Source organism: Salmo trutta, chromosome 2, assembly GCF_901001165.1.
Source record: "Salmo trutta chromosome 2, fSalTru1.1, whole genome shotgun sequence".
NCBI lineage: Eukaryota > Metazoa > Chordata > Actinopteri > Salmoniformes > Salmonidae > Salmo > Salmo trutta.
In genome coordinates this window covers 2397945-2422544 of record NC_042958.1, presented here as the reverse complement: position 1 = coordinate 2422544, position 24600 = coordinate 2397945, and the positions used below count along the sequence as shown (strand labels likewise).

Below are 24600 nucleotides of genomic sequence, written 5' to 3'. Positions count from 1 at the left end.
TCCTCTCCTCCTCTCCTCTCCTCTCCTCTCCTCTCCTCTCCTCTCCTCTCCTCTCCTCTCCTCTCTTCCTCTCTCTGGATCTGCTCAGGCTATTCCAGGACAATGAAATCAGATCACCTCTAACTGATCAATACCACAGCATGTCATGCTAGCTACTACATAGTGATGTTTACATAACCACTAACTAGCCACAGTGTTTATAAAGGCTGGGTATAACCCTCTGTCAGCTAGCTACTACATAGTGATGTTTACATAACCACTAACTAGCCACAGTGTTTATAAAGGCTGGTTATAACCCTCTGTCAGCTAGCTACTACATAGTGATGTTTACATAACCACTAACTAGCCACAGTGTTTATGAAGGCTGGTTATAACACTCTGTCAGCTAGCTACTACATAGTGATGTTTACATAACCACTAACTAGCCACAGTGTTTATAAAGGCTGGTTATAAAGGCTCTCTCTCACACAGTCTGTATATATTCTGTTAAGTCTCTCTCTCTCTCACAGTCTCTATATATTCGGATGGGGCCACAGTGTCTCCTGACCCCTCCTGTCTCAGCCTCCAGTATTTATGCTGCAGTAGTTTATGTGTCGGGGGGCTAGGGTCAGTCTGTCACATCTGGAGTATTTCTCTTGTCTTTTCCGGTGTCCTGTGTGAATTTAAATATGCTCTCTCTAATTCTCTCTCTCTCTCTTTCTTTCTTTCTCTCTCTCGGAGGACCTGAGCCCTAGGACCATGCCTCAGGACTACCTGGCTTGATGACTCCTTGCTGTCCCCAGTCCACCTGGCCGTGCTGCTGCTCCAGTTCCAACTGTTCTGCCTGCAGCTATGGAACCCTGACCTGTTCACCGGACGTGCTACCTGTCCCAGACCTGCTGTCCCAGACCTGCTGGAACCCTGACCTGTTCACCGGACGTGCTACCTGTCCCAGACCTGCTGTCTTCAACTCTCTAGAGACAGCAGGAGCGGTAGAGATACTCTCAAAGATCGGCTATGATGGATGCCTGTCCCTGGGTACCTGTCCCTGGGTACCTGTCCCTGGGTACCTGTCCCTGGGTGCCTGTCCCTGGATACCTGTCCCTGGGTGCCTGTCCCTGGGTGCCTGTCCCTGGATGCCTGTCCCTGGGTGCCTGTCCCTGGGTGCCTGTCCCTGGGTACCTGGCAGTGTGTGTGTGTGTCTATCATTATACGGCACACCAGATAAACTTGGCACAGCCCAGAGGAGAAGGCTGGGCCTTCAATCCCAACTGTAGTTATACCAGTGATATCAGGCAGAATGGGGATGTAGGAAGGGCTTTGATCTTGCATATCTGAATGATGCATAGTTTGTGTATTTACAGGTGGAACATTCATTCTGTCTTGCTCTCTCTCTCTCTCACACACACACACACACACACACACACACACACACACACACACACACACACACACACACACACACACACACGCCCCACATCCCCAGGGACCTTACCTTGAAGCTGCTATTTCCACTTTCGTCCTGGAGATGGCCCCTGCCCTCCGCGCCCCCTCCACGGCCCGGTCCACCTTCTCTTTGGTTTTGGGGTTCTTTAGCGGGATCAACTGCTTCCTTATTCCACGAACCAGCACGTTATTCTTGTACTTCCCTTCTTCCTTGTTCCCCTCGGGGAAGGTGGTGCACCCGTAACCGTGGCGCTTGTCGTTCAGCCACTCCCCCTCGTACTTCATCCCGTTGGAACGTTCGCTGACGCCGAACCCGTTGCGCTTGTCGTTCTTCCACTCCCCCGTGTACGTCTCGGTGGTGGTGGCGTCCACGTGATCCTCCAATAGCAGGTCCTCTTCCGGCAGCTCTCCGTCGCCCAGGGAGACGGTGGAGTTGGCGTCAGCGTCGGAGGAGCTGACGCGGCTCATAGCGGCGTCGCTGCGTGCCGAACTCCTCTTGCTGGAGATGGACGACTTCGATTCGGACTTGTGTAGCCGACGGAGGCTCCCAAACAGCGAGCCGCGGCGGAACAGACCCTTCTTCTTCCCGGTGACCACTTCGCCGTCCGAGTGGAAGTTGAGGACGAACCCGCCGCGGCCGCAGGTGGGCGTGTCACCCGAGAGATCCTGGAGCACGGCGCCGTTACTCTGCTCGGAGCGCAGGGACGCCAAGGAGGTACGTAGCGGGGATTGGATTACCGTCGCCATGCCGTACGGAACACTCTGGCGCATGCCGTATCCATGACGCATCCCACCCATCCACTGGCCCTGATATGTACCTGGAGGAGAGACAGGACAACACAGATCTGTGGGGTGAATAGATCGATCGGTTTGCTGGTTGATTGATTGATTTTTAAAAGTAAGAATTAAAAGCCACAGAAAGAAACTGACCCACTGATCTCAACTAGGATACTAATGCCTTACAACAATATCAAGCTCATGACTTTACTATGGACGTTGATTCAATGGGAAGGATGCCCAACCGGTAATACTTCAGATATACACTGAGTGTACAAAACATTAAGGTCATGTTGACGTCACTTGTTAAATCCACTTAAAATCAGTGTAGATGAAAGGGAGGAGACAGGTGGGGGGGGACAATTGAGACATGGATTGTGTATGTGTGCCATTCAGTGTGCCATTCATGAGTTTTTTTTCAAGAATGGTCCACCACCCAAAGGACATCCAGCCAACTTGATACAACTGTGGGAAGCCTTGGAGTCAACATGGACCAGCATCCCTGTGGAATGCTTTCAACACCTTATAGAGTCCATGCCCTGACAAAATGAGGCTATTCTGAGAGCAAAAGGGGGAAGGTGTTCTTAATGTTTTGTAGACTCTGTGTAGATTGCCATTGTTCTGTCTGAATAATTGTTATCTCCAGACAGACTGCCTTCGGGAAAGTATTCAGACCCCTTGACTTTTTCCACATTTTGTTAGGTTACAGCCTTATTCTAAAATTGATTAAATTGTATTTTTTCCTCATCAATCTACACACAATACCCCATAATGACAAAGCAAAAACAGGTTTTAGAAATTTGTGCAAATTTCTTACAAATAAAAACTGAAATATCACATTTACATAAGTATTCAGACCCTTTACTCAGTACTTTGTTGAAGCACCTTTGGCAGCGATTACAGCCTTGAGTCTTCTTGGGTATGACGGTACAAGCTTGGCACACCTGTATTTGGGGAGTTTCTCACATTATTCTCTGCAGATCCTCTCAAAACTCTGTCATGTTGGATGTTGACTCGCTCTCTCAAAGTCTCGATATTTTCAGGTCTCTCTAGAGATGTTCGATCGGGTTCAAGTCTGGGCTCTGGCTGGGCCACTCAAGGACATTCAGAGACTTGTCCCGAAGCCACTCCTGCGTTGTCTTGGCTGTGTGCTTAGGGTCGTTGTCCTGTTGGAAGGTGAACCTTCGCCCCAGTCTGAGGTCCTGAGCGCTCTGGAGCAGGTTTTCATCAAGGATCTCTCTGTACTTTGCTCCGTTCATCTTTGCCTTGATCCTGATTAGTCTCCCAGTCCCTGCCGCTGAAAAACATCCCCAAAGCATGATGCTGCCACCACCACCATGCTTCACCATAGAAATGGTGCCAGGTTTCTTCCAGACGTGAAGCTTGGCATTCAGGCCAGAGAATCTTGTTTCTCAAGGTCTGAGAGTCTTTAGATCACAGTCATTTAAAAAATATATATATATTTAACCTTTATTTAACTAGGCAAGTCAGTTAAGAACAAATTCATATTTACAATGACAACAGTAGATCAATAAGTCTGGACTTTAAGGTCAGGTGAAATGTTGAGCGTGCCCTGTGACTTTACTATGAGAGGTTACAGTGTGACTTTACTATGAGAGGTTACAGAGTGACTTTACTATGAGAGGTTACAGTGTGACTTTACTATGAGAGGTTACAGTGTGACTTTACTATGAGAGGTTACAGTGTGACTTTACTATGAGAGGTTACAGTGTGACTTTACTATGAGAGGTTACAGTGTGACTTTACTATGAGAGGTTACAGTGTGACTTTACTATGAGAGGTTGCAGTGTGACTTTACTATGAGAGGTTACAGAGTGACTTTACTATGAGAGGTTACAGAGTGACTTTACTTTGAGAGGTTACAGTGTTACTTTACTATGAGAGATTACAGAGTGACTTTACTATGAGGTTACAGTGTGACTTTACTATGAGGTTACAGAGTGACTTTACTATGAGAGGTTACAGTGTGCCTTTACTATGAGAGGTTACAGAGTGACTTTACTATGAGGATACAGTGTGCCTTTACTATGAGAGGTTACAGAGTGACTTTACTATGAGGATACAGTGTGACTTTACTATGAGAGGTTACAGTTTGACTTTACTATGAGAGGTTAGAGTGTGACTTTACTATGAGAGGTTACAGTGTGACCTTACTATGCGAGGTTACAGTGTGACTTTACTATGAGAGGTTACAGTGTGACTTTACTATGAGAGGTTACAGAGTGACTTTACTATGAGCTTACAGTGTGACTTTACTATGAAAAGTTACAGAGTGACTTTACTATGAAAGATTACAGTGTGACTTTACTATGAGGTTACAGTGTGACTTTACTATGAGAAGTTACAGTGTGACTTTACTATGAGAAGTTACAGTGTGACTTTACTATGAGGTTACAGTGTGACTTTACTATGAGGTTACAGTGTGACTTTACTATGAGAAGTTACAGAGTGACTTTACTATGAAATATTACAGTGTGACTTTACTATGAGATTACAGTGTGACTTTACCATGAGAAGTTACAGTGTGACTTTACTATGAGAAGTTACAGTGTGACTTTACTATGAGGTTACAGTGTGACTTTACTATGAGAAGTTACAGTGTGACTTTACTATGAGAAGTTACAGTGTGACTTTACTATGAGAGGTTACAGAGTGACGTTACTATGAGAGGTTACAGAGTGACTTTACTATGAAAGGTTACAGAGTGACTTTACTATGAGAGGTTACAGAGTGACTTTACTATGAGAGGTTACAGAGTGACTTTACTATGAGAGGTTACAGAGTGACTTTACTATGAGAGGTTACAGTGTGACTTTACCATGAGAGGTTACAGTGTGACTTTACCATGAGAGGTTACAGTGTGACTTTACTATGAGAGGTTACAGTGTGACTTTACTATGAGAGGTTACAGTGTGACTTTACTATGAGGTTACAGTGTGACTTTACTATGAGAGGTTACAGAGTGACTTTACTATGAGAGCTTACAATGGTTTTGGGAAGTGCCATTCATTGACCCTATCCCCAGCCTTAACTAAATGTTAACACTCACCCCCACCCTCACACCAACCCTCACCCCCACCCTCACACCAACCCTTACCCCCACCCTCATACCAACCCTCACCCCCACCCTCATACCAACCCTCACCCTCATACCAACCCTCACGCCCACCCTCACACCAACCCTCACCCCCACCCTCATACCAACCCTCACCCTCACACCAACCCTCACCCTACATACATACTAGAGCTGCACAATTAAATCGAATTCAGAAACAAAATTGCTATATTGACGAGCGATATCCATATAACGCAAGATGCTGCCATTTTCTCCTGTCTTTGACGCACCGTTAACACGACAGAAACTAGACTAAGGCACCTCCTCCAGTGTTGTGGAGTACGGCAGTATTTCAGCTCGTCTTCAGCGGTACGGCAGTATTTCAGCTCGTCTTCAGTGGTACGGCAGTATTTCAGCTCGTCTTCAGTGGTACGGCAGTATTTCAGCTCGTCTTCAGTGGTATGGCAGTATTTCAGCATGTCTTCAGTGGTACGGCAGTATTTCAGCATGTCTTCAGTGGTACGGCAGTATTTCAGTACTTCTTCAGTGGTACGGCAGTATTTCAGTACGTCTTCAGTGGTGTGGCAGTATTTCAGCTCATCTTCAGTGGTACGGCAGTATTTCAGCATGTCTTCAGTGGTACGGCAGTATTTCAGCACGTCTTCAGTGGTACGGCAGTATTTCAGCATGTCTTCAGTGGTACGGCAGTATTTCAGCTCGTCTTCAGTGGTACGGCAGTATTTCAGTACTTCTTCAGTGGTACGGCAGTATTTCAGTACGTCTTCAGTGGTGTGGCAGTATTTCAGCACGTCTTCAGTGGTACGGCAGTATTTCAGCTCGTCTTCAGTGGTACGGCAGTATTTCAGTACGTCTTCAGTGGTACGGCAGTATTTCAGCTCGTCTTCAGTGGTACGGCAGTATTTCAGCTTGCCTTCAGTGGTACGGCAGTATTTCAGTACTTCTTCAGTGGTACGGCAGTATTTCAGCTCGTCTTCAGTGGTACGGCAGTATTTCAGTACGTCTCAGTGGTACGGCAGTATTTCAGCATGTCTTCAGCGGTACGGCAGTATTTCAGTACGTCTCAGTGGTACGGCAGTATTTCAGCATGTCTTCAGTGGTACGGCAGTATTTCAGCATGTCTTCAGTGGTACGGCAGTATTTCAGCATGTCTTCAGTGGTACGGCAGTATTTCAGCATGTCTTCAGTGGTACGGCAGTATTTCAGTACGTCTCAGTGGTACGGCAGTATTTCAGTACGTCTCAGTGGTACGGCAGTATTTCAGCACGTCTCAGTGGTACGGCAGTATATCAGTACGTCTCAGTGGTACGGCAGTATTTCAGCTACAGGCAAACCGAGCGTCATGTAAAAAGGGCCTCAGAGTTGTGACGACGACAAGAGGCAACACGACACCTTTATCCAATCATTTGAAGAGGAACCATCCCCTACTTTACAACGATTGCTTGGTGTAAAAAGCGCCCGACAGCAGCGAAGTCCTCAGCCATAGCCAGCCACCTACGTTAAGCAGGCATTGATTGCCGATGCGTTTTCAAGTGTAACACCATATAAAAAAAAATAAACATCTCGTAGACACACAAAATTCACCGAGGCTATCACCTAGCTATCACATAGCCCGAAGACTCCTATTTACACTGTCAGTAAAGACGTCTTCAATTAGATGAGAAACAAGCTGGACAGAAGATATAAGATTCTATCTGGTACATACAGTATTTTGCCCAAGTCGCCATCCCAACACTGTATAAGAAAAATAAGGGAAGAGTTGAAAAAGAGTTCACACGTATTGATTATTACGCGACTACGACAGACCTTTGTTCTGGTAGAACAAACAAGACCTACATCAGTATGTCGACAGTGTCAGGGGCGTCATAAAGGACAGACCAAGGCGCAGTGGGTATAGTGCTCATCTTCCTTTAATGAGATAACACTTTTACAAAAAAATAACAAAACCGACAACCGACAGTTCCGTCAGGTACTTACACAAAACGGAAAACAACCACCCACAAAAACCCAAAGGAAAAACAGGCTGCCTAAGTATGGTTTCCAATCAGACACAACGAAAGACACCTGCCTCTGATTGGAAACCACACTCGGCCAAAACCTGGAAAACGAAACATAGAAAATGAAAACTAGAACTAAAATCCCCTAGACCAAAAACCCCAAAACACACAAAACAAACACCCGCCACTGCCACGCCCTGACCATACTACAATGACAAAAGACCCCCTTTTACTGGTCAGGACGTGACAGACAGTACACTTTATTGACGAGAAGTTTCAACTGAAAGGTCAGTGCTTGTAATCATCAGAGACCACAGAGAGAAAATATGTCTTTGGGGTTTGAGAGAAGCTTTCACCGCCTGGGGGCCTGAATGAGGAGCAACAAGTGTGCAAAATGATAATTGACTAAAACGTGGTAAAGACCATCACGTGTTCTCTACCCTGACACTTGTTTTAACCACGTCTGAGGGAATTACCAAGTTTTGAAAAAAAAATACAAAAATAAAAACGCTTTTAGTTATTTATTAGATTTTTGGTCCAAATCGTGCAGCCCTAATACATACATACCTCTTAAACCAACGGTCACCTAAACGCTCACCCTCACCCCAATCTCACTCCAACGCTCACCCAAACCCTCACCCCAGCGCTCAATCTCACCCAATCTCACCCAACCCTCACCCAAACCCTCACCCCAGTGCTCACCCAACATACATACATACCTCTTAACCCAACCCTCACCCAAACCCTCACCCAACCCTTACCCCAACCCTCACCCAAACCCTCACCCTACATACATACCTCTTAACCCAACCCTCACCCCAAACCCTCACCCCTGCGCTCACCCAACATACATACCTTTTAACCCAACCCAGACCCAGACCCCAACCCTCACCCAACCCTCACCCAAACCCTCACCCCAGCGCTCACCCAACATACATACATACCTCTTAACCCAACCCTCACCCAAACCTTCACCCAACCCTCACCCCAACCCTCACCCCAAACCTCACCCTACATACATACCTCTTAACCCAACCCTCACCCCAAACCCTCACCCCTGCGCTCACCCAACATACATACCTTTTAACCCAACCCAGACCCAGACCCCAACCCTCACCCAAACCCTCACCCCAGCGCTCACCCAACATACATACCTTTTAACCCAACCCTCACCCCAGCGCTCACCCAACATACATACCTCTTAACCCAACCCTGAACTCAACCCTCACCCATAGCCGTGGAAATAATTTAGCAAAAGAATGTAAATACATACACTTTACATTTTAGTCATTTAGCAGACGCTCTTATCCAGAGCGACTTAGTGAATGCATACATTCACAGTAGTGAATGCATACATTTCATACATTTTTTTTTCTTCTCCGTACTGGTCCCCCATGGGAACCGAACCCACAACCCTGGCATTGCAAACACCATGCTCTACCAACTGAGCCACACGGGACCACTACGTGGCCAAAAGTATGTGGACAGCTGCTCGACAAACATCTCATTCCAAAATCATGGGCATTAATATGGAGTTGGTCCCCCCCTTTGCTGCTATAACAGCCTCCACTCTTCTGGGAAGGCTTTCCACTAGATTTTGGTACATTGCTGCGGGGGACTTGCTTCCATTCAGCCACAAGAGCATTAGTGAGGTCGGGCACTGATGTTGGACGATTAGGCCTGGCTCGCATTTGGCGTTCCAATTAATCCCAAAGGTGTTTGATGAGGTTAAGGTCAGGGCTCTGTGCAGGGAAGTCAAGTTCTTCCACACCATTTTCGACAAACCATTTCTGTATGAACCACGCCGTTGTTGCTCCTAGACGTTTCCACTTCACAATAACAACACTTACAGTTGACCGGGGGCAGCTCTAGCAGGGCAGAAATCTTACAAACTGACTTGTTGGAAAGGTGGCATCCTATGACGGTGCCATGTTGAAAATCACTGAGCTGTTCAGTAAGGCCATTCTACTGCTAATGTTTGTCTATGGAGATCGCATGGTTGTGCGCTCGATTATATACACCTGTCAGCAATGGGTGTGGCTGAAATAGCCAAATCCACTAATTTGAAGGGGTGTCCACATACTTTTGTATATATAGTCTTACATAGCTGTATTTAGATAAATGCTAAAGTCTCTCTTCTAAATGACTATACAGGTAATAAATATAGGAAACACTTGAGTAAATGAGGGATATAATGTATATTGAAAGCAGATGCTTACACACAGGTGAGGTTCCTGAGTTTAATTAATTAAGCAGTTACCATCCCATAATGCTTAGGATCACGTATAAAATACCCCTGTTCCAATTAGAAGAAGAGATCTCAGTGACTTTGAAAGTGTGTGTGTGTGTGTGTGTGTGTGTGTGTGTGTGTGTGTGTGTGTGTGTGTGTGTGTGTGTGTGTGTGTGTGTGTGTGTGTGTGTGTGTGTGTGTGTGTCTCAGTCACCAGATCTCAACCCGATTGAACACTTATGGGAGATTCTGGAGCAGCGCCTGAGAGCGGTTTCCACCGACATCAGCAAAAACACCAAACGATGGAATTAATCGTGGAACAGCCTGGTCTCATAGGCTAGACGTAACATAGTAAAGTAAATCCGGGACACTAATTAGTACAATATGTTACCTTTGGTATGGTTACATAAGATAGAGGGTTACTGACAACTTTAGCATTATAGCTAATTAGCAACTACTTAGCATATTAGCTAACCCTTTCCGTAACCCTAACCTTAACCCATTAACCTAACTCCTAAACTTAACCCTAACCTTAACCCATTAACCTAACTCCTAAACTTAACCCTAACTGCTAGCCTTGCTAACATTAGCCAGTTAGCTAATGTTAGCCACCTAGCTAGAATTCATAATATATACGTTTTGCAAATTCATAACATATTTTAAGTTTTGCAAATTCGTAACATATCGTCAGAAATGGGTGATGGATATCCACAAATTAATACATACCATACAAAAACGTAACATATCATACTAAATGGAGTGTCTCGGATTTGCATAGAGAATAATATGAAATGTTCTGAGATCAGGTTGAATAATGGTGTAGCATCCGGCCAAAAGCGTTCCAGACACTTGTAGAATGAATGCCAAGGCACATCGAAGCTGTCCTGGTTGTCGGCCCATAAGACTTTCACGTAATAATTGATTTTGTCAGATACCAGTATAACTAGCACAGATAGCCTAGAAATGATGCTCATATTTAAATAAATCAACAAGGATGTTATTCAATCAAAAATATTTATGGGGAACCTATTTATTATAGGACTAAATAAAATTTATGGGGCATGCAAGGCGAGCATTTTTACGTGCACGTAATAGAGCTAAAGTCAAAATCCCCAATCAGTGTAAATGTGAGGAGATATAATAACATCCCTATAATAAACCTGCAATAACCCTATAGTCACGTGTCCATTATCTGTCCATTATCTGGCCTCTGTGTGCATGAACCTCTTCGCACGCCAAACCACAACAGAGAGCCAAGACAGATCCCACTGGTTCGTGGTTTAAAGAGACACACACGCAAATTTCCAAAACATGTCCATCCTTTATAACAGTAGCCTATAAAGGGGTATCTTACCACCGTCGCCGTAGGTCTCAATCCCATACCCGTCCTGTAGCCCGTTACTCCACGTCCCGTCGTACCTCGCAGGTGTATTGTGGCTCTGTCGGAGTCCATAGCGACCCTTGAAGCCGTGACTCCACTCACCGCGATAAATCCACTTCCCTTTGGTTTCGACCCCAAGCCCATGCCGCTTCCCCTGGGACCAGTAGCCATGGTACACATTCCCGCTGGGCCAGGTGTACACCCCTACTATCTCAAAGCCGTGTGACCAGGAACCGGCGTATTCGCCCTGGCCTTTTGGCCCGGTACAGATGCCATGTCCGTGGGCTTTGCCGTCCTCCCACCCTCCGCAGTATGTTCCTCCATCATCGAAGTCGAACCGTCCGCCCGTCATTCAGAACAGCCTCGAAACGGAGCAGAAGTCTACGGCCGTAGGCTGACTGAATGGTATCGTGTTATTATTACCCCCCCTCCCCTCCACCCCCCCAGAAGGGATCCAGCCGGGAACGGAGAGGTGGAGAAAACAGAGATGTCTCTGTTTTGCACAACAACTAGAAAGAAAGAAAGAAAGAGAGACAGTGATTATGGGCAGTGTGTGTGGATTTCCAAGCGATTGATATGTAAAAGACAACAGCATGGAGGAAGTGGTTACTGTGTATGTGGTTAAGGTAGGGTGTGAATGGGGGAAAAGAGTCATTTACCGGAGTCGCACGCGGTATCCGCCGCTGTGTAATAGCTCGTCCCCCCCCCCTCTCCACTGATCAGAGGGAGAGAGAGAAGCATCGAGTCTCCAAACAAGAAAGACACGGCCAATCGCCACGTCACGCCAGTAGAACCTCCCACCCACGACCCCCCCTCAGCTAATTATGAGGGTGTGCGCGCTTTAACCCCCCTGTATGATGTGCCGCTGTTCGCCAGTAAATCACATAGTTCAGAGAGCCACTGCCGCTACCCGCGTCGCAACCTGCCGCTGCCACCGGTCGGTGCGGTTTTTGAAAAACTCGCGCCTCCTGCTTTAACACAGCTGTGTGTTTCCTCTACAGAATGGCTCTTTTTGAGGTGTGAGTGAACACGGGGGTAAAATATCCACAAAGATCCGATTAAACCAGTATTCTAGTTCCATCATACGGTCACTGTAAAACTAGTCTCTGTAAGATCGCTGATTTTAGGCAAAACTCTCAAAATGTCTTAATGAAAAGAACATGTACTTTTTGCTCTTTGCTTTTTGCTTAGCCTATTGCTAAGGCTACTTTTTTTGTGTGACAGTTGTATTTAAGTAATTTTCTTAAATCTGTCAACCTATAATTGTATATATTGTATAGCCTATTTAAAACATGTTAGAAGCTTAGACGTTGTATTCATATATATACAATTATAGGTTGACAGATTTAAGAAAATTACTCTAATTCTTAATTCTACACAACTTGATTATTCAATAAGTTCAGAGATGATGGAAACATATTAGCTTCAGTCGAAGGGAAACTATTAATTTGTCAATACAGTACTGACAATATCACAGTATCCTAACCCTAACCACTTGCATTGGCAGTATAAACACATGTTTTCCATGCCAATAAAGCCCCTTGGAATTGAATTGAATGTAATTGAAAAAGGAGTGGATAACAGCGACCTCTGCTGTTGACTGGGAGCAATGGTCAACACTACGTAGAGCTGCTGTTTGGGACACACGCTCTCACAAGGGACGAGTTAACACATTACAAAGACCAGTTTCTAAAACCAGAAGGATTTTTTTTTCTTGCTATTATTTTACACATGTTACAGAAACTTAAATAAATAGCTACTACGTAGGCTAATCTAAATATAGACCTACAACCACTGAGGCTTTTCATAACATACAGACAGAGGACTACTTTCAGAGAGGGGCATTTCCTCTCTCATCCATCCTGATGCTGATGCCGCAGGAGGTCGGATGTCTGACCTCACTTCCGCTCCGTCCCCAAACAGGTCTTCACTAGTTACAACAGCCACAAATATCTAAAACCCTGCGTACTTCTACAATTTATCTTCTTTAAAAAAAACTAACCCTAACCTTAACCACACTGCTATACTTATGCCTAACCGCAACCTTAAATTAAGTCCACAAAAATCACATTTTTGTTTTCATGCATTTATATGATATAGACCATTTTGACTTTGTGGCTGTGGTAACTAGTGACAACCGTTCCAAACACAGCAACAACTCGGCGACAGACATAGAGCTAAAATGGCGGCGGAAAACAGCGCCGAATTTCAGGATGAGAAAGAAATCCTCATCAACGAAGGTGATGTTCAAGAGGTACAACAAGAGAGCGGAACTGTCAGAGAAAGCACGAATGCCAAACCATCCAAAATGACGCTGTATCATTGGACGCAGTCCTTCAGTTCGCAGAAGGTGAGTGTTTCAGCACCAAGCCGTAATGGACAGCTCCTCAAGGGTATGCGTGGATTGCGTGACTTGACAAGGTATAGCGCGACATGCTAATCAAAAATAACGCTGATATGACAACATAAATGAAGTTATAGCATCATATAGGCGTTTTGCAGCTCGATGTGTCCTAAAAAACGGACTGTACCCAGGCTGGCTACAACCCATGTTTTGCTCTTTCTGCTTGAACAGGAAGCTGGATCGTTTGGCTTACATGCACGTGGCCTTCCTGACAGCTCAATCCCAGTTCCAAATCAAATCAAATGTTATTTGTCACATGTGCCAAATACAACAGGTCTAGACCTTACAGTGAAATGCTGACTTACAAGCCCTTAACCAACAATGCAGTTTTAAGGATTTTTTTATTTATTTTTATTAATAATAATTAAGGAGCAGCGGTAAAATAACAATAGCGAGGCTATAAACATGGGTACCGGTACAGAGTCAATGTGGAGGCTATATACAGGGTGTTACGGTACAGAGTCAATGTGGAGGCTATATACAGGGTGTTACGGTACAGAGTCAATGTGGAGGCTATATACAAGGTGTTACGGTACAGAGTCAAGGTGGAGGCTATATACAGGGGGTACCGGTACAGAGTCAATGTGGAGGCTATATACAGGGGGTACCGGTACAGAGTCAATGTAGAGGCTATATACAGGGGGTACCGGTACAGAGTCAATGTGGAGGCTATATACAGGGTGTTACGGTACAGAGTCAATGTGGAGGCTATATACAGGGTGTTACGGTACAGAGTCAATGTGGAGGCTATATACAGGGTGTTACGGTACAGAGTCAATGTGGAGGCTATATACAAGGTGTTACGGTACAGAGTCAATGTGGAGGCTATATACAGGGGGTACCGGTACAGAGTCAATGTGGAGGCTATATACAGGGTGTTACGGTACAGAGTCAATGTGGAGGCTATATACAGGGGGGTACCGGTACAGAGTCAATGTGGAGGCTATATACAGGGGTACCGGTACAGAGTCAATGTGGAGACTATATACAGGGGGTACCGGTACAGAGTCAATGTGGAGGCTATATACAGGGGGTACCGGTACAGAGTCAATGTGGAGGCTATATACAGGGGGTACCGGTACAGAGTCAATGTGGAGGCTATATACAGGGGGTACCGGTACCGAGTCAATGTGGAGGCTATATACAGGGGTGTACCGGTACAGAGTCAATGTGGAGCTATATACAAGGTGTTACGGTACAGAGTCAATGTGGAGGCTATATACAGGGGTTACGGTACAGAGTCAATGTGGAGGCTTATATACAGGGAGTACCGGTACAGATCAATGTGGAGGCTATATACAGGGGGTACCGGTACAGAGTCAATGTGGAGGCTATATACAGGGGGTACCAGTACAGAGTCAATGTGGAGGCTATATACAGGGGTACCAGTACAGAGTCAATGTGGAGGCTATATACAGTGTGTACCAGTACAGAGTCAATGTGGAGGCTATATACAGGGGGTACCAGTACAGAGTCAATGTGGAGGCTATATACAGGGGGTACCCGTACAGAGTCAATGTGGAGGTTAAATACAGGGGGTACCGGTACAGAGTCAATGTGGAGGCTATATACAGGGTGTTACGGTACAGAGTCAATGTGGAGGCTATATACAGGGTGTTACGGTACAGAGTCAATGTGGAGACTATATACAGGGGGTACCGGTACAGAGTCAATGTGCGGGGACACCGGTTAATCGAGGTAATTGAGGTAATATGTACATGTAGGTAGAGTTATTAAAGTGACTATGCATAGATAATAAACAGAGATTAGCAGCAGCGTAAAAAAAGGGGGGGGGGGAGCAAGGCAAATATACTGGGTAGCCATTTGACTAGATGTTAAGGAGTCTTATGGCTTGGGGGTAGAAGCTGTTTAGAAGCCTCTTGGACCTAGACTTGGCGCTACGGTACCGCTTGTCGTGCTGTAGCAGAGAGAACAGTCTATGACTGGGGTGGCTGGAGTCTTTGACCATTTTTAGGGCCTTCCTCTGACACCGCCTGGTATAGAGTTCCTGCATGGCAGGAAGCTTGGCCCCAGTGATTAGCGACTGTCTTGGTGTGCTTGGACCATGTTAGTTTGTTGGTGATGTGTACGCCAAGGAACTTGAAGATCTCAACCTGCTCCAATACAGCCCCGTCGAGGAGAATGGGGGTGTCCTCTGTCCTGCTTTTCATGTAGTCCACAATCATCTCCTTAGTCTTGAGGGAGAGGTTGTTGTCCTGGCACCACACAGTCAGGTCTCTGATCTCCTCCCTATAGGCTGTCTCTTCGTTGTTGGTGATCAGGCCTACCACTGTTGTGTCTTCGGCAAACTAATGATGGTGTTGGAGTTGTGCCTGGCCGTGCAGTCATGAGTGAACAGGGAGTACAGGAGGGGACTAAGTACGCACCCCTGAGGGGCCCCCGTGTTGAGGATCAGCGTGGCAGATGTGTTGTTACCTACCCTTACCATCTGGGGGCGGCCCGTCAGGAAGTCCAGGATCCAGTTGCAGAGGGAGGTGTTTAGTCCCAGGATCCTTAGCTTAGTGATGGGCTTTGAGGGCACTATGGTGTTGAACGCTGAGCTGTAGTCAATGAACAGCATTCTAACATAGGTGTTCCTTTTGTCCAGGTGGGAAAGGGCAGTGTGTAGTGCAATAGAGATTGCATCATCTGTGGATCTGTTGGGGCAGTATGCAAATTAGAGTGGGTCCAGGGTTTCTGGGATAATGGTGTTGATGTGAGCCATGACCAGCCTTTCAAAGCCCTTCATGGCTACAGATGTGAGTGCTACGGGTCTGTAGTCATTTAGGCAGGTTACCTTGGTGTTCTTGGGCACAGGGACTATGGTGGTCTGCTTGATACATGTAGGTATTACAGAATGAGTCAGGGAGATGTTGAAAATGTCAGTGAAGACACCTGCCAGTTGGTCAGCACATGCTTAGAGTACACGTCCTGGTAATCCATCTGGCCCTGTGGGCTTGTGAACGTTGACCTGTTTAAAGGTCTTACTCACATCGGCTACGGAGAGCGTGATCACACAGCCGCCCAGAACAGCTGATGCTCTCATGCATGTTTCAGTGTTACTTGCCTCAAAGCGAGCATAAAAGTAATTTAGCTCGTCTGGTAGGCTCGTTTCACTGGGCAACTCGCGGCTGTGCTTCCCAATGTAGTCTATCCATATGCTTTGATGTCCACAGCCCCATCATAGAGAATTCTTTGATGTCCTACTCCAGGTTCGGCATGACATGGCACAAGTGTAAGGGTATTCTAGCTGGAGCTGTATTGTAGGTGGAGCTGTATTGTAGGTGTAGATTTATTGTAGGTGGAGCTGTATTGTAGGTGTAGCTGTATTGAAGGTGTAGCTGTATTGTAGGTGTAGCTGTATTGTAGCTGTATTGTAGGTGTAGCTGTATTGTAGCTGTATTGTAGGTGTAGCTGTATTGTAGCTGAAGCTGTATTGTAGGTGTAGCTATATTGTAGCTGTATTGTAGGTGTAGCTGTATTGTAGGTGCAGCTGTATTGTAGCTGTATTGTAGGTGTAGCTGTATTGTAGCTGTATTGTCGGTGTAGCTGTATTGTAGGTGTAGCTGTATTGGAGGTGTAACTATTGTAGGTGTAGCTATATTGTTGGTGTAGCTGTATTTTAGGTGTAGCTGTATTGTAGGTGTAGCTGTATTGTAGCTGTATTGTAGGTGTAGCTGTATTGTAGCTGTTTTGTAGGTGTAGCTGTAATGTAGCTGTATTGTAGGTATAGCTGTATTTTAGCTGTATTGTAGTTGTAGCTGTATTGTAGGTGGAGCTGTATTGTAGGTGTATTATAGGTGGAGCTGTATTGTAGGTGGAGCTATATTGTAGGTGGAGCTGTATTGTAGCTATATTGTAGGTGTAGCTGTATTGTAGGTGGAGCTGTATTGTAGCTGTATTGTAGGTGGAGCTGTATTGTAGCTGTATTGTAGCTATAGCTGTATTGTAGCTGTATTGTAGGTGGAGCTGTATTGTAGTTGTATTGTAGATGTATTGTAGGGGGAGCTGTATTGTAGCTGTATTGTAGGTGGAGCTGTGTTGTAGGTGTATTGTAGGTGGAGCTGTATTGTAGGTGGAGCTGTATTGTAGGTGGAGCTGTATTGTAGATATATTGTAGGTGGAGCTGTATTGTAGATATATTGTAGGTGGAGCTGTATTGTAGGTGGAGCTGTATTGTAGCTGTATTGTAGGTGGAGCTGTATTGTAGCTGTATTGTAGGTGGAGCTGTATTGTAGATGTAGCTGTATTGTAGGTGTAGCTGTATTGTAGGTGTAGCTGTATTGGAGCTGTATTGTAGGTGGAGCTGTATTGTAGATATATTGTAGGAGGAGCTGTATTGTAGGTGGAGCTGTATTGTAGGTGGAGCTGTATTGTAGCTGTATTGTAGATATATTGTAGGTGAGTTGTATTGTAGATATATTGTAGATGGAGCTGTATTGTAGGTGTAGCTGTATTGTAGGTGTAGCTGTATTGTAGGTGGAGCTGTATTATAGATGTAGCTGTATTGTAGGTGTAGCTGTATTATAGGTGTAGCTGTATTGTAGCTGTATTTTAGGTGTAGCTGTATTGTAGCTGTATTGTAGGTGTAGCTGTATTGTAGCTGTATTGTTGGTGTAGCTGTTTTGTAGCTGTATTGTAGGTGTAGCTGTATTGTAGGTGTAGCTGTATTGTAGGTGTAGCTGTATTGTAGCTGTATTGTTGGTGTAGCTGTTTTGTAGGTGTAGCTGTATTGTAGCTGTATTGTAGGTGTAGCTGTATTGTAGGTGTAGCTGTATTGTAGGTGTAGCTGTATTGTAGCTGTATTGTAGGTGTAGCTGTATTGTAGGTGTAGCTGTATTGTAGGTATAGCTGTATTGTAGCTGTATTGTAGTTGTAGCTGTATTGTAGGTGGAGCTGTATTGTAGGTGTATTATAGGTGGAGCTATATTGTAGGTGGAGCTGTATTGTAGCTATATTGTAGGTGTAGCTGTATTGTAGGTGGAGCTGTATTGTAGCTGTATTGTAGGTGGAGCTGTATTGTAGCTGTATTGTAGCTATAGCTGTATTGTAGCTGTATTGTAGGTGGAGCTGTATTGTAGTTGTATTGTAGATGTATTGTAGGGGGAGCTGTATTGTAGCTGTATTGTAGGTGGAGCTGTGTTGTAGGTGTATTGTAGGTGGAGCTGTATTGTAGGTGGAGCTGTATTGTAGATATATTGTAGGTGGAGCTGTATTGTAGATATATTGTAGGTGGAGCTGTGTTGTAGGTGGAGCTGTATTGTAGCTGTATTGTAGGTGGAGCTGTATTGTAGCTGTATTGTAGGTGGAGCTGTATTGTAGATGTAGCTGTATTGTAGGTGTAGCTGTATTGTAGTTGTAGCTGTATTGGAGCTGTATTGTAGGTGGAGCTGTATTGTAGCTGTATTGTAGATGTATTGTAGGTGGAGCTGTATTGTAGGTATATTGTAGGTGGAGCTGTTTTGTTGGTGTAGCTGTATTGTAGATGGAGCTGTATTGTAGGTGGAGCTGTATTGCAGGTGGAGCTGTATTGTAGGTGGAGCTGTATTGTAGGTGGAGCTGTATTGTAGGTTTAGCTGTATTGCAGGTGGAGCTGTATTGTAGGTGGAGCTGTATTGTAGGTGGAGCTGTATTGTAGGTTTAGCTGTATTGTAGGTGGAGCTGTATTGTAGGTGGAGCTGTATTGTAGGTTTAGCTGTATTGTAGGTGGAGCTGTATTGTAGGTGGAGCTGTATTTTAGGTTTAGCTGTATTGTAGGTGGAGCTGTATTGTAGGTGGAGCTGTATTGTAGGTGTGTTGTAGGTGGAGCTGTATTGCAGGTGGAGCTGTATTGTAGGTGGAGCTGTATTGTAGGTTTAGCTGTATTGTAGGTGGAGCTGTATTGTAGGTGGAGCTGTATTGTAGGTGGAGCTGTATTGTAGGTTTAGCTGTATTGTAGCTGGAGTTGTATTGTAGGTGGAGCTGTATTCTAGGTGGAGCTGTATTGTAGGTGGAGCTGTATTGTAGGTGGAGCTGTATTGTAGGTGGAGCAGTATTGTAGGTGTATTGTAGGTGGAGCTGTATTGTAGGTGGAGCTGTATTGTTGGTGCAGCTGTATTGTAGGTGGAGCTGTATTGTAGGGGGTCTGATCATAACAGAGAAGGGACTGATGTGTGTTGCTGGTGGGCCTGGGCCGTAGTTTAGAAAGATGTGATGCTGCTGAGTGGGTCTGATGCAAATTTGAATTGTGTTGTCCTGTGCATAGAAATATAATCTCATTCTAGTTCTGTGAATCTGTGTACATGATTCTGGCCCTAGCCGAGAAGGGACTGAGCTGTACATCTTAACTAACTGTGCTGTACTGTCCTGTCTAGGTGTGTCTAGATGTAACTGTGCTGTACTGTCCTGTCTAGGTGTGTCTAGATGTAACTGTGCTGTGACTGTCCTGTCTAGGTGTGTCTAGATGTAACTGTGCTGTACTGTCCTGTCTAGGTGTGTCTAGATGTAACTGTGCTGTGACTGTCCTGTCTAGGTGTGTCTAGATGTAACTGTGCTGTACTGTCCTGTCTAGGTGTGTCTAGATGTAACTGTGCTGTACTGTCCTGTCTAGGTGTGTCTAGATGTAACTGTGCTGTGACTGTCCTGTCTAGGTGTGTCTAGATGTAACTGTGTTGTACTGTCCTGTCTAGGTGTGTCTAGATGTAACTGTGCTGTGACTGTCCTGTCTAGGTGTGTCTAGATGTAACTGTGCTGTGACTGTCCTGTCTAGGTGTGTCTAGATGTAACTGTGCTGTGACTGTCCTGTCTAGGTGTGTCTAGATGTAACTGTGCTGTGACTGTCCTGTCTAGGTGCGTCTGACCATAGCCGAGAAGGGACTGAGCTGTGAGGAGTATGACGTCAGTCTGCCTCTTAGTGAACACAACGAGCCCTGGTTCATGAGACTGAACCCGGCAGGAGAGGTACCAGTCCTCGTTCACCATGACAACGTCATCACAGACCCTGTTCAGATCATGGACTATCTAGACCAGAACTTCAGAGATGGCAAGTCACTGACCTTTAACCCCTAACCCCTAACCCTAACCCCTAGCCCCTAACCCTTAACCCCTAACCCCTAGCCCCTAACCCCTAACCCCTAGCTCCTAACCCTAACCCCTAGCTCCTAACCCTAACCCCTAACCCCTAGCCCTAATCCCTAACCCCTAGCCCCTAACCCCTAGCCCTAACCCTTAACCCCTAACCTTTAACCCCTAGCCCTAACCCCTAGCCCCTAACCCCTAGCCCTAACCCCTAACCCCTAGCCCTAACCCCTAACCCTTAACCCCTTACCCTTAACCCCTAGCCCTAACCCCTAACCTTTAACCCCTAACCCTAACCCCTAGCCCCTAGCCTCTAACCCCTAGCCCTACTGTAGCCAATAACTAGGAGAGGGCTAGGGTGGCTGGGTAACTCATTAGGGGTTCCCCCTAAGACACGTCAACAACCCCCAAAGTGTCAATGTATAATCCCTGATCAAATTGACACATTGATTTTCAGTTCTCAGTTTTGTTCCCCTTTTTATTGCATCCCTGCCTCCACTCTCAACATCCCTGCCTCCACTCTCAACATCCCTGCCTCCACTCTCAACATCCCTGCCTCCACTCTCAACATCCCTGCCTCCACTCTGAACATCCCTGCCTCCACTCTCAACATCCCTGCCTCCACTCTCAACATCCCTGCCTCCACTCTCAACATCCCTGCCTCCACTCTCAACATCCCTGCCTCCACTCTCAACATCCCTGCCTCCACTCTCAACATCCCTGCCTCCACTCTGAACATCCCTGCCTCCACTCTGAACATCCCTGCCTCCACTCTGAACATCCCTGCCTCCACTCTGAACATCCCTGCCTCCACTCTGCCAGCTGTTCATTTTGATCTTTTGTTCTTCCTCATTATTATTGTTATTGTTATTGTTATTATAATTGTTATTATTATTATTATTATTGTTATTATTATTGTTATCATTGTTATTATTATTATTATTATCATTGTTATTATTATTGTTATAATTATTGTTATTATTTTTGTCATTATTATTACTATTATTATCATGATCATTATTATTGTTATTTTCCTCTCTTGTTTTCATTCACTATTATCAGTTTAATTTTGTTCCCCTGTGGTCTTGGTTTAAATGGATCCGTCTCATGTTATTCAGCATTAGTCTACTGCAGACGAGGAGGCGTTCCGGTAAGCATACGGAGAGGAGAGGATCGCTTCTACTGATTTTGTTAGAAAAAATATCTCTCCAAATACAAGCACATATATGATTGTATTTGAGTAATACTTTTCAAATGAATCAAAATGTAATATTAATTTAACTTGCCCATGCCTAATGGCAATACCTTTTTACAGGTTCACACTTTAAATTAATTGTCTGTCTCTATATTCAGACAAAACAGAAGGATAAACCTTTATTCGAATTATATATATCTCATTGTTTCCCAAACCTCTCCTCCTGTACTCTCAGCCAGCCCACTTCATTGATTTATTCCAGAACTAACACAACTGATTTAAATGATCACCTAATGATCAAGCCCTTCATTCGTTGAATCTGCAGTGCTTCTGAAACATATCGACTAACTGGGCCGGCTGTGGGTACTGCAGGAGAGGTTTGGGTAACGCTGCTTCGTTATAATCATCTTGTTCATTAACCATCTCTGTTTTCTCCGTTCTTGGTCTGTTTTGTATGTCTGTAGAGGGAACGGCTAAGCTGATCCCTGAGGAAGGCAGTATGTATTACCACAGAGTCCAGCACTACAGAGAACTACTAGACTCTCTTCAGATGGACGCTTATACACACGGCTCTATACTCCACCCAGAGATCACTGTGGACTCACACATCCCAGCCTACGCCACCACGCGTATACGAGGTAAGACATGCGCATGCGCACGCACAGACACACACACAGACGCACACACACACACAGACGCACACACACACACACAGACGCACACACACACACACACACACAGACACACACACACACACACACACACACACACACACACAGACGCACACACACACACACACACACACACACACACACACACACACACACACACACACACCACACACACACACACACAGACGCACACACACACACACACACACACACACTAACCTCCGTGGTATTTTGGGGGTATAATAATAACGTGGTTGTATTTGTGTGTGACAGCACAGATTGGGAACACAGAATCAGAGCTTAAGAAGCTAGCGGAGGAAAACCCAGAGCTAAAAGATGCCTATATGGCTAAAACGAGGCGTTTAAAGGTACAGCGTCATGACTCAAATCCACAATGCTCTTTTACTACACCCCTTTTCAGCATGGAACTGTTTGTTTACCATCTCTGGATGATGTCATGAAAGCCTAAAAAAATCCCAGTTTCCCTCCTTTTGTAGCACAAGCTGTTTGACCATGACAACATGAAGTATCTTAAGAAGATTCTGGATGAGTTGGAGAAAGTTCTGGACCAGGTGGAGACAGAGCTACAGAGGAGAGCAGAGGAGACACCAGGTAGGTATCACACTGGAGAAAGTTCTGGACCAGGTGGAGACAGAGCTACAGAGGAGAGCAGAGGAGACACCAGGTAGGTATCACACTGGAGAAAGTTCTGGACCAGGTGGAGACAGAGCTACAGAGGAGACACCAGGTAGGTATCTCACTGGAGAAGGTTCTGGACTAGGTGGAGACAGAGCTACAGAGGAGACACCAGGTAGGTATCACACTGGAGAAGTAGCATACAGGAGGAAGGTGGAGGAGACATCAGGTAGCATGAGGGAGGAAGGTGGAGGAGACATCAGGTAGCATACAGGAGGAAGGTGGAGGAGACATCAGGTAGCATACAGGAGGAAGGTGGAGGAGACATCAGGTAGCATGCAGGAGGAAGGTGGAGGAGACATCAGGTAGCATACAGGAGGAAGGTGGAGGAGACATCAGATAGCATGCAGGAGGAAGGTGGAGGAGACATCAGGTAGCATACAGGAGGAAGGTGGAGGAGACATCAGGTAGCATACAGGAGGAGACATCAGGTAGCATGCAGGACGAAGGTGGAGGAGACATCAGGTAGCATGCAGGAGGAAGGTGGAGGAGACATCAGGTAGCATGCAGGAGGATGGTGGAGGCGACATCAGGTAGCATACAGGAGGAGACATCAGATAGCATGCAGGAGGAAGGTGGAGGAGACATCAGGTAGCATACAGGAGGAAGGTGGAGGAGACATCAGGTAGCATACAGGAGGAGACATCAGGTAGCATGCAGGAGGAAGGTGGAGGAGACATCAGGTAGCATGCAGGAGGAAGGTGGAGGAGACATCAGGTAGCATGCAGGAGGATGGTGGAGGCGACATCAGGTAGCATGCAGGAGGAAGGTGGGGGAGACATCAGGTAGCATACAGGAGGAAGGTGGAGGAGACATCAGGTAGCATGCAGGAGGAAGGTGGAGGAGACATCAGGTAGCATGCAGGAGGAAGGTGGAGGAGACATCAGGTAGCATGCAGGAGGAAGGTGGAGGAGACATCAGGTAGCATACAGGAGGAGACATCAGGTAGCATGCAGGAGGAAGGTGGAGGAAACATCAGGTAGCATGCAGGAGGAAGGTGGAGGAGACATCAGGTAGCATGCAGGAGGATGGTGGAGGAGACATCAGGTAGCATGCAGGAGGAAGGTGGAGGAGACATCAGGTAGCATGCAGGAGGAAGGTGGAGCAGACATCAGGTAGCATGCAGGAGGAAGGTGAAGGAGACATCAGGTAGCATGCAGGAGGAAGGTGGAGGAGACATCAGGTAGCATACAGGAGGAGACATCAGGTAGCATGCAGGAGGAAGGTGGAGGAAACATCAGGTAGCATGCCGGAGGAAGGTGGAGGAGACATCAGGTAGCATACAGGAGGAGACATCAGCTGGCATGCAGGAGGAAGGTGGAGGAGACATCAGGTAGCATACAGGAGGAAGGTGGAGGAGACATCAGGTAGCATGCAGGAGGAAGGTGGAGGAGACATCAGGTAGCATACAGGAGGAAGGTGGAGGAGACATCAGGTAGCATACAGGAGGAAGGTGGAGGAGACATCAGGTAGCATGCAGGAGGAAGGTGGAGGAGACATCAGGTAGCATACAGGAGGAGACATCAGGTAGCATACAGGAGGAAGGTGGAGGAGACATCAGGTAGCATACAGGAGGAAGGTGGAGGAGACATCAGGTAGCATACAGGAGATGAGATGAATACACCTATAAATAGACACACCTGTTTTAAGACAGAAGACACTGTGAAAATCGTC

The 24600-nt window shown here is 45.9% G+C and overlaps 2 protein-coding genes across 5 annotated transcripts in view; one reads left to right on the top strand and one right to left on the bottom strand.

Moving 5' to 3' along the window:
• The window catches only part of LOC115149015 (junctophilin-1-like), a 111529-nt gene extending 99910 nt beyond the window's left edge, over positions 1 to 11619 (bottom strand). For 2 of the 3 annotated variants that reach the window (XM_029691467.1, XM_029691484.1), the window contains exons 1-3: positions 11564 to 11619; positions 10878 to 11413; positions 1475 to 2243 (exon numbers count right to left, since the gene is read on the bottom strand). In XM_029691467.1, the coding sequence (XP_029547327.1) occupies positions 1475 to 2243; positions 10878 to 11256 (1148 nt within the window). In that variant the 5' untranslated portion in view covers positions 11257 to 11413; positions 11564 to 11619. Of the gene's footprint in view, positions 1 to 1474; positions 2244 to 10877 lie in introns of all 3 variants that reach the window. The other variant, XM_029691474.1, reaches the window with a different exon arrangement.
• Positions 11620 to 12847: 1228 nt separating this feature from the next.
• Positions 12848 to 24600, top strand: part of gdap1 (ganglioside induced differentiation associated protein 1) — a 12242-nt gene continuing 489 nt past the window's right edge. Inside the window, exons 1-5 of one of the 2 annotated variants that reach the window (XM_029691444.1) lie at positions 12848 to 13254; positions 20137 to 20329; positions 22024 to 22197; positions 22504 to 22598; positions 22728 to 22842. In XM_029691444.1, coding sequence (XP_029547304.1) covers positions 13087 to 13254; positions 20137 to 20329; positions 22024 to 22197; positions 22504 to 22598; positions 22728 to 22842 — 745 coding nt within the window. In that variant the 5' untranslated portion in view covers positions 12848 to 13086. Of the gene's footprint in view, positions 13255 to 20136; positions 20330 to 21403; positions 21515 to 22023; positions 22198 to 22503; positions 22599 to 22727; positions 22843 to 24600 lie in introns of those variants that run through there. The other variant, XM_029691453.1, reaches the window with a different exon arrangement.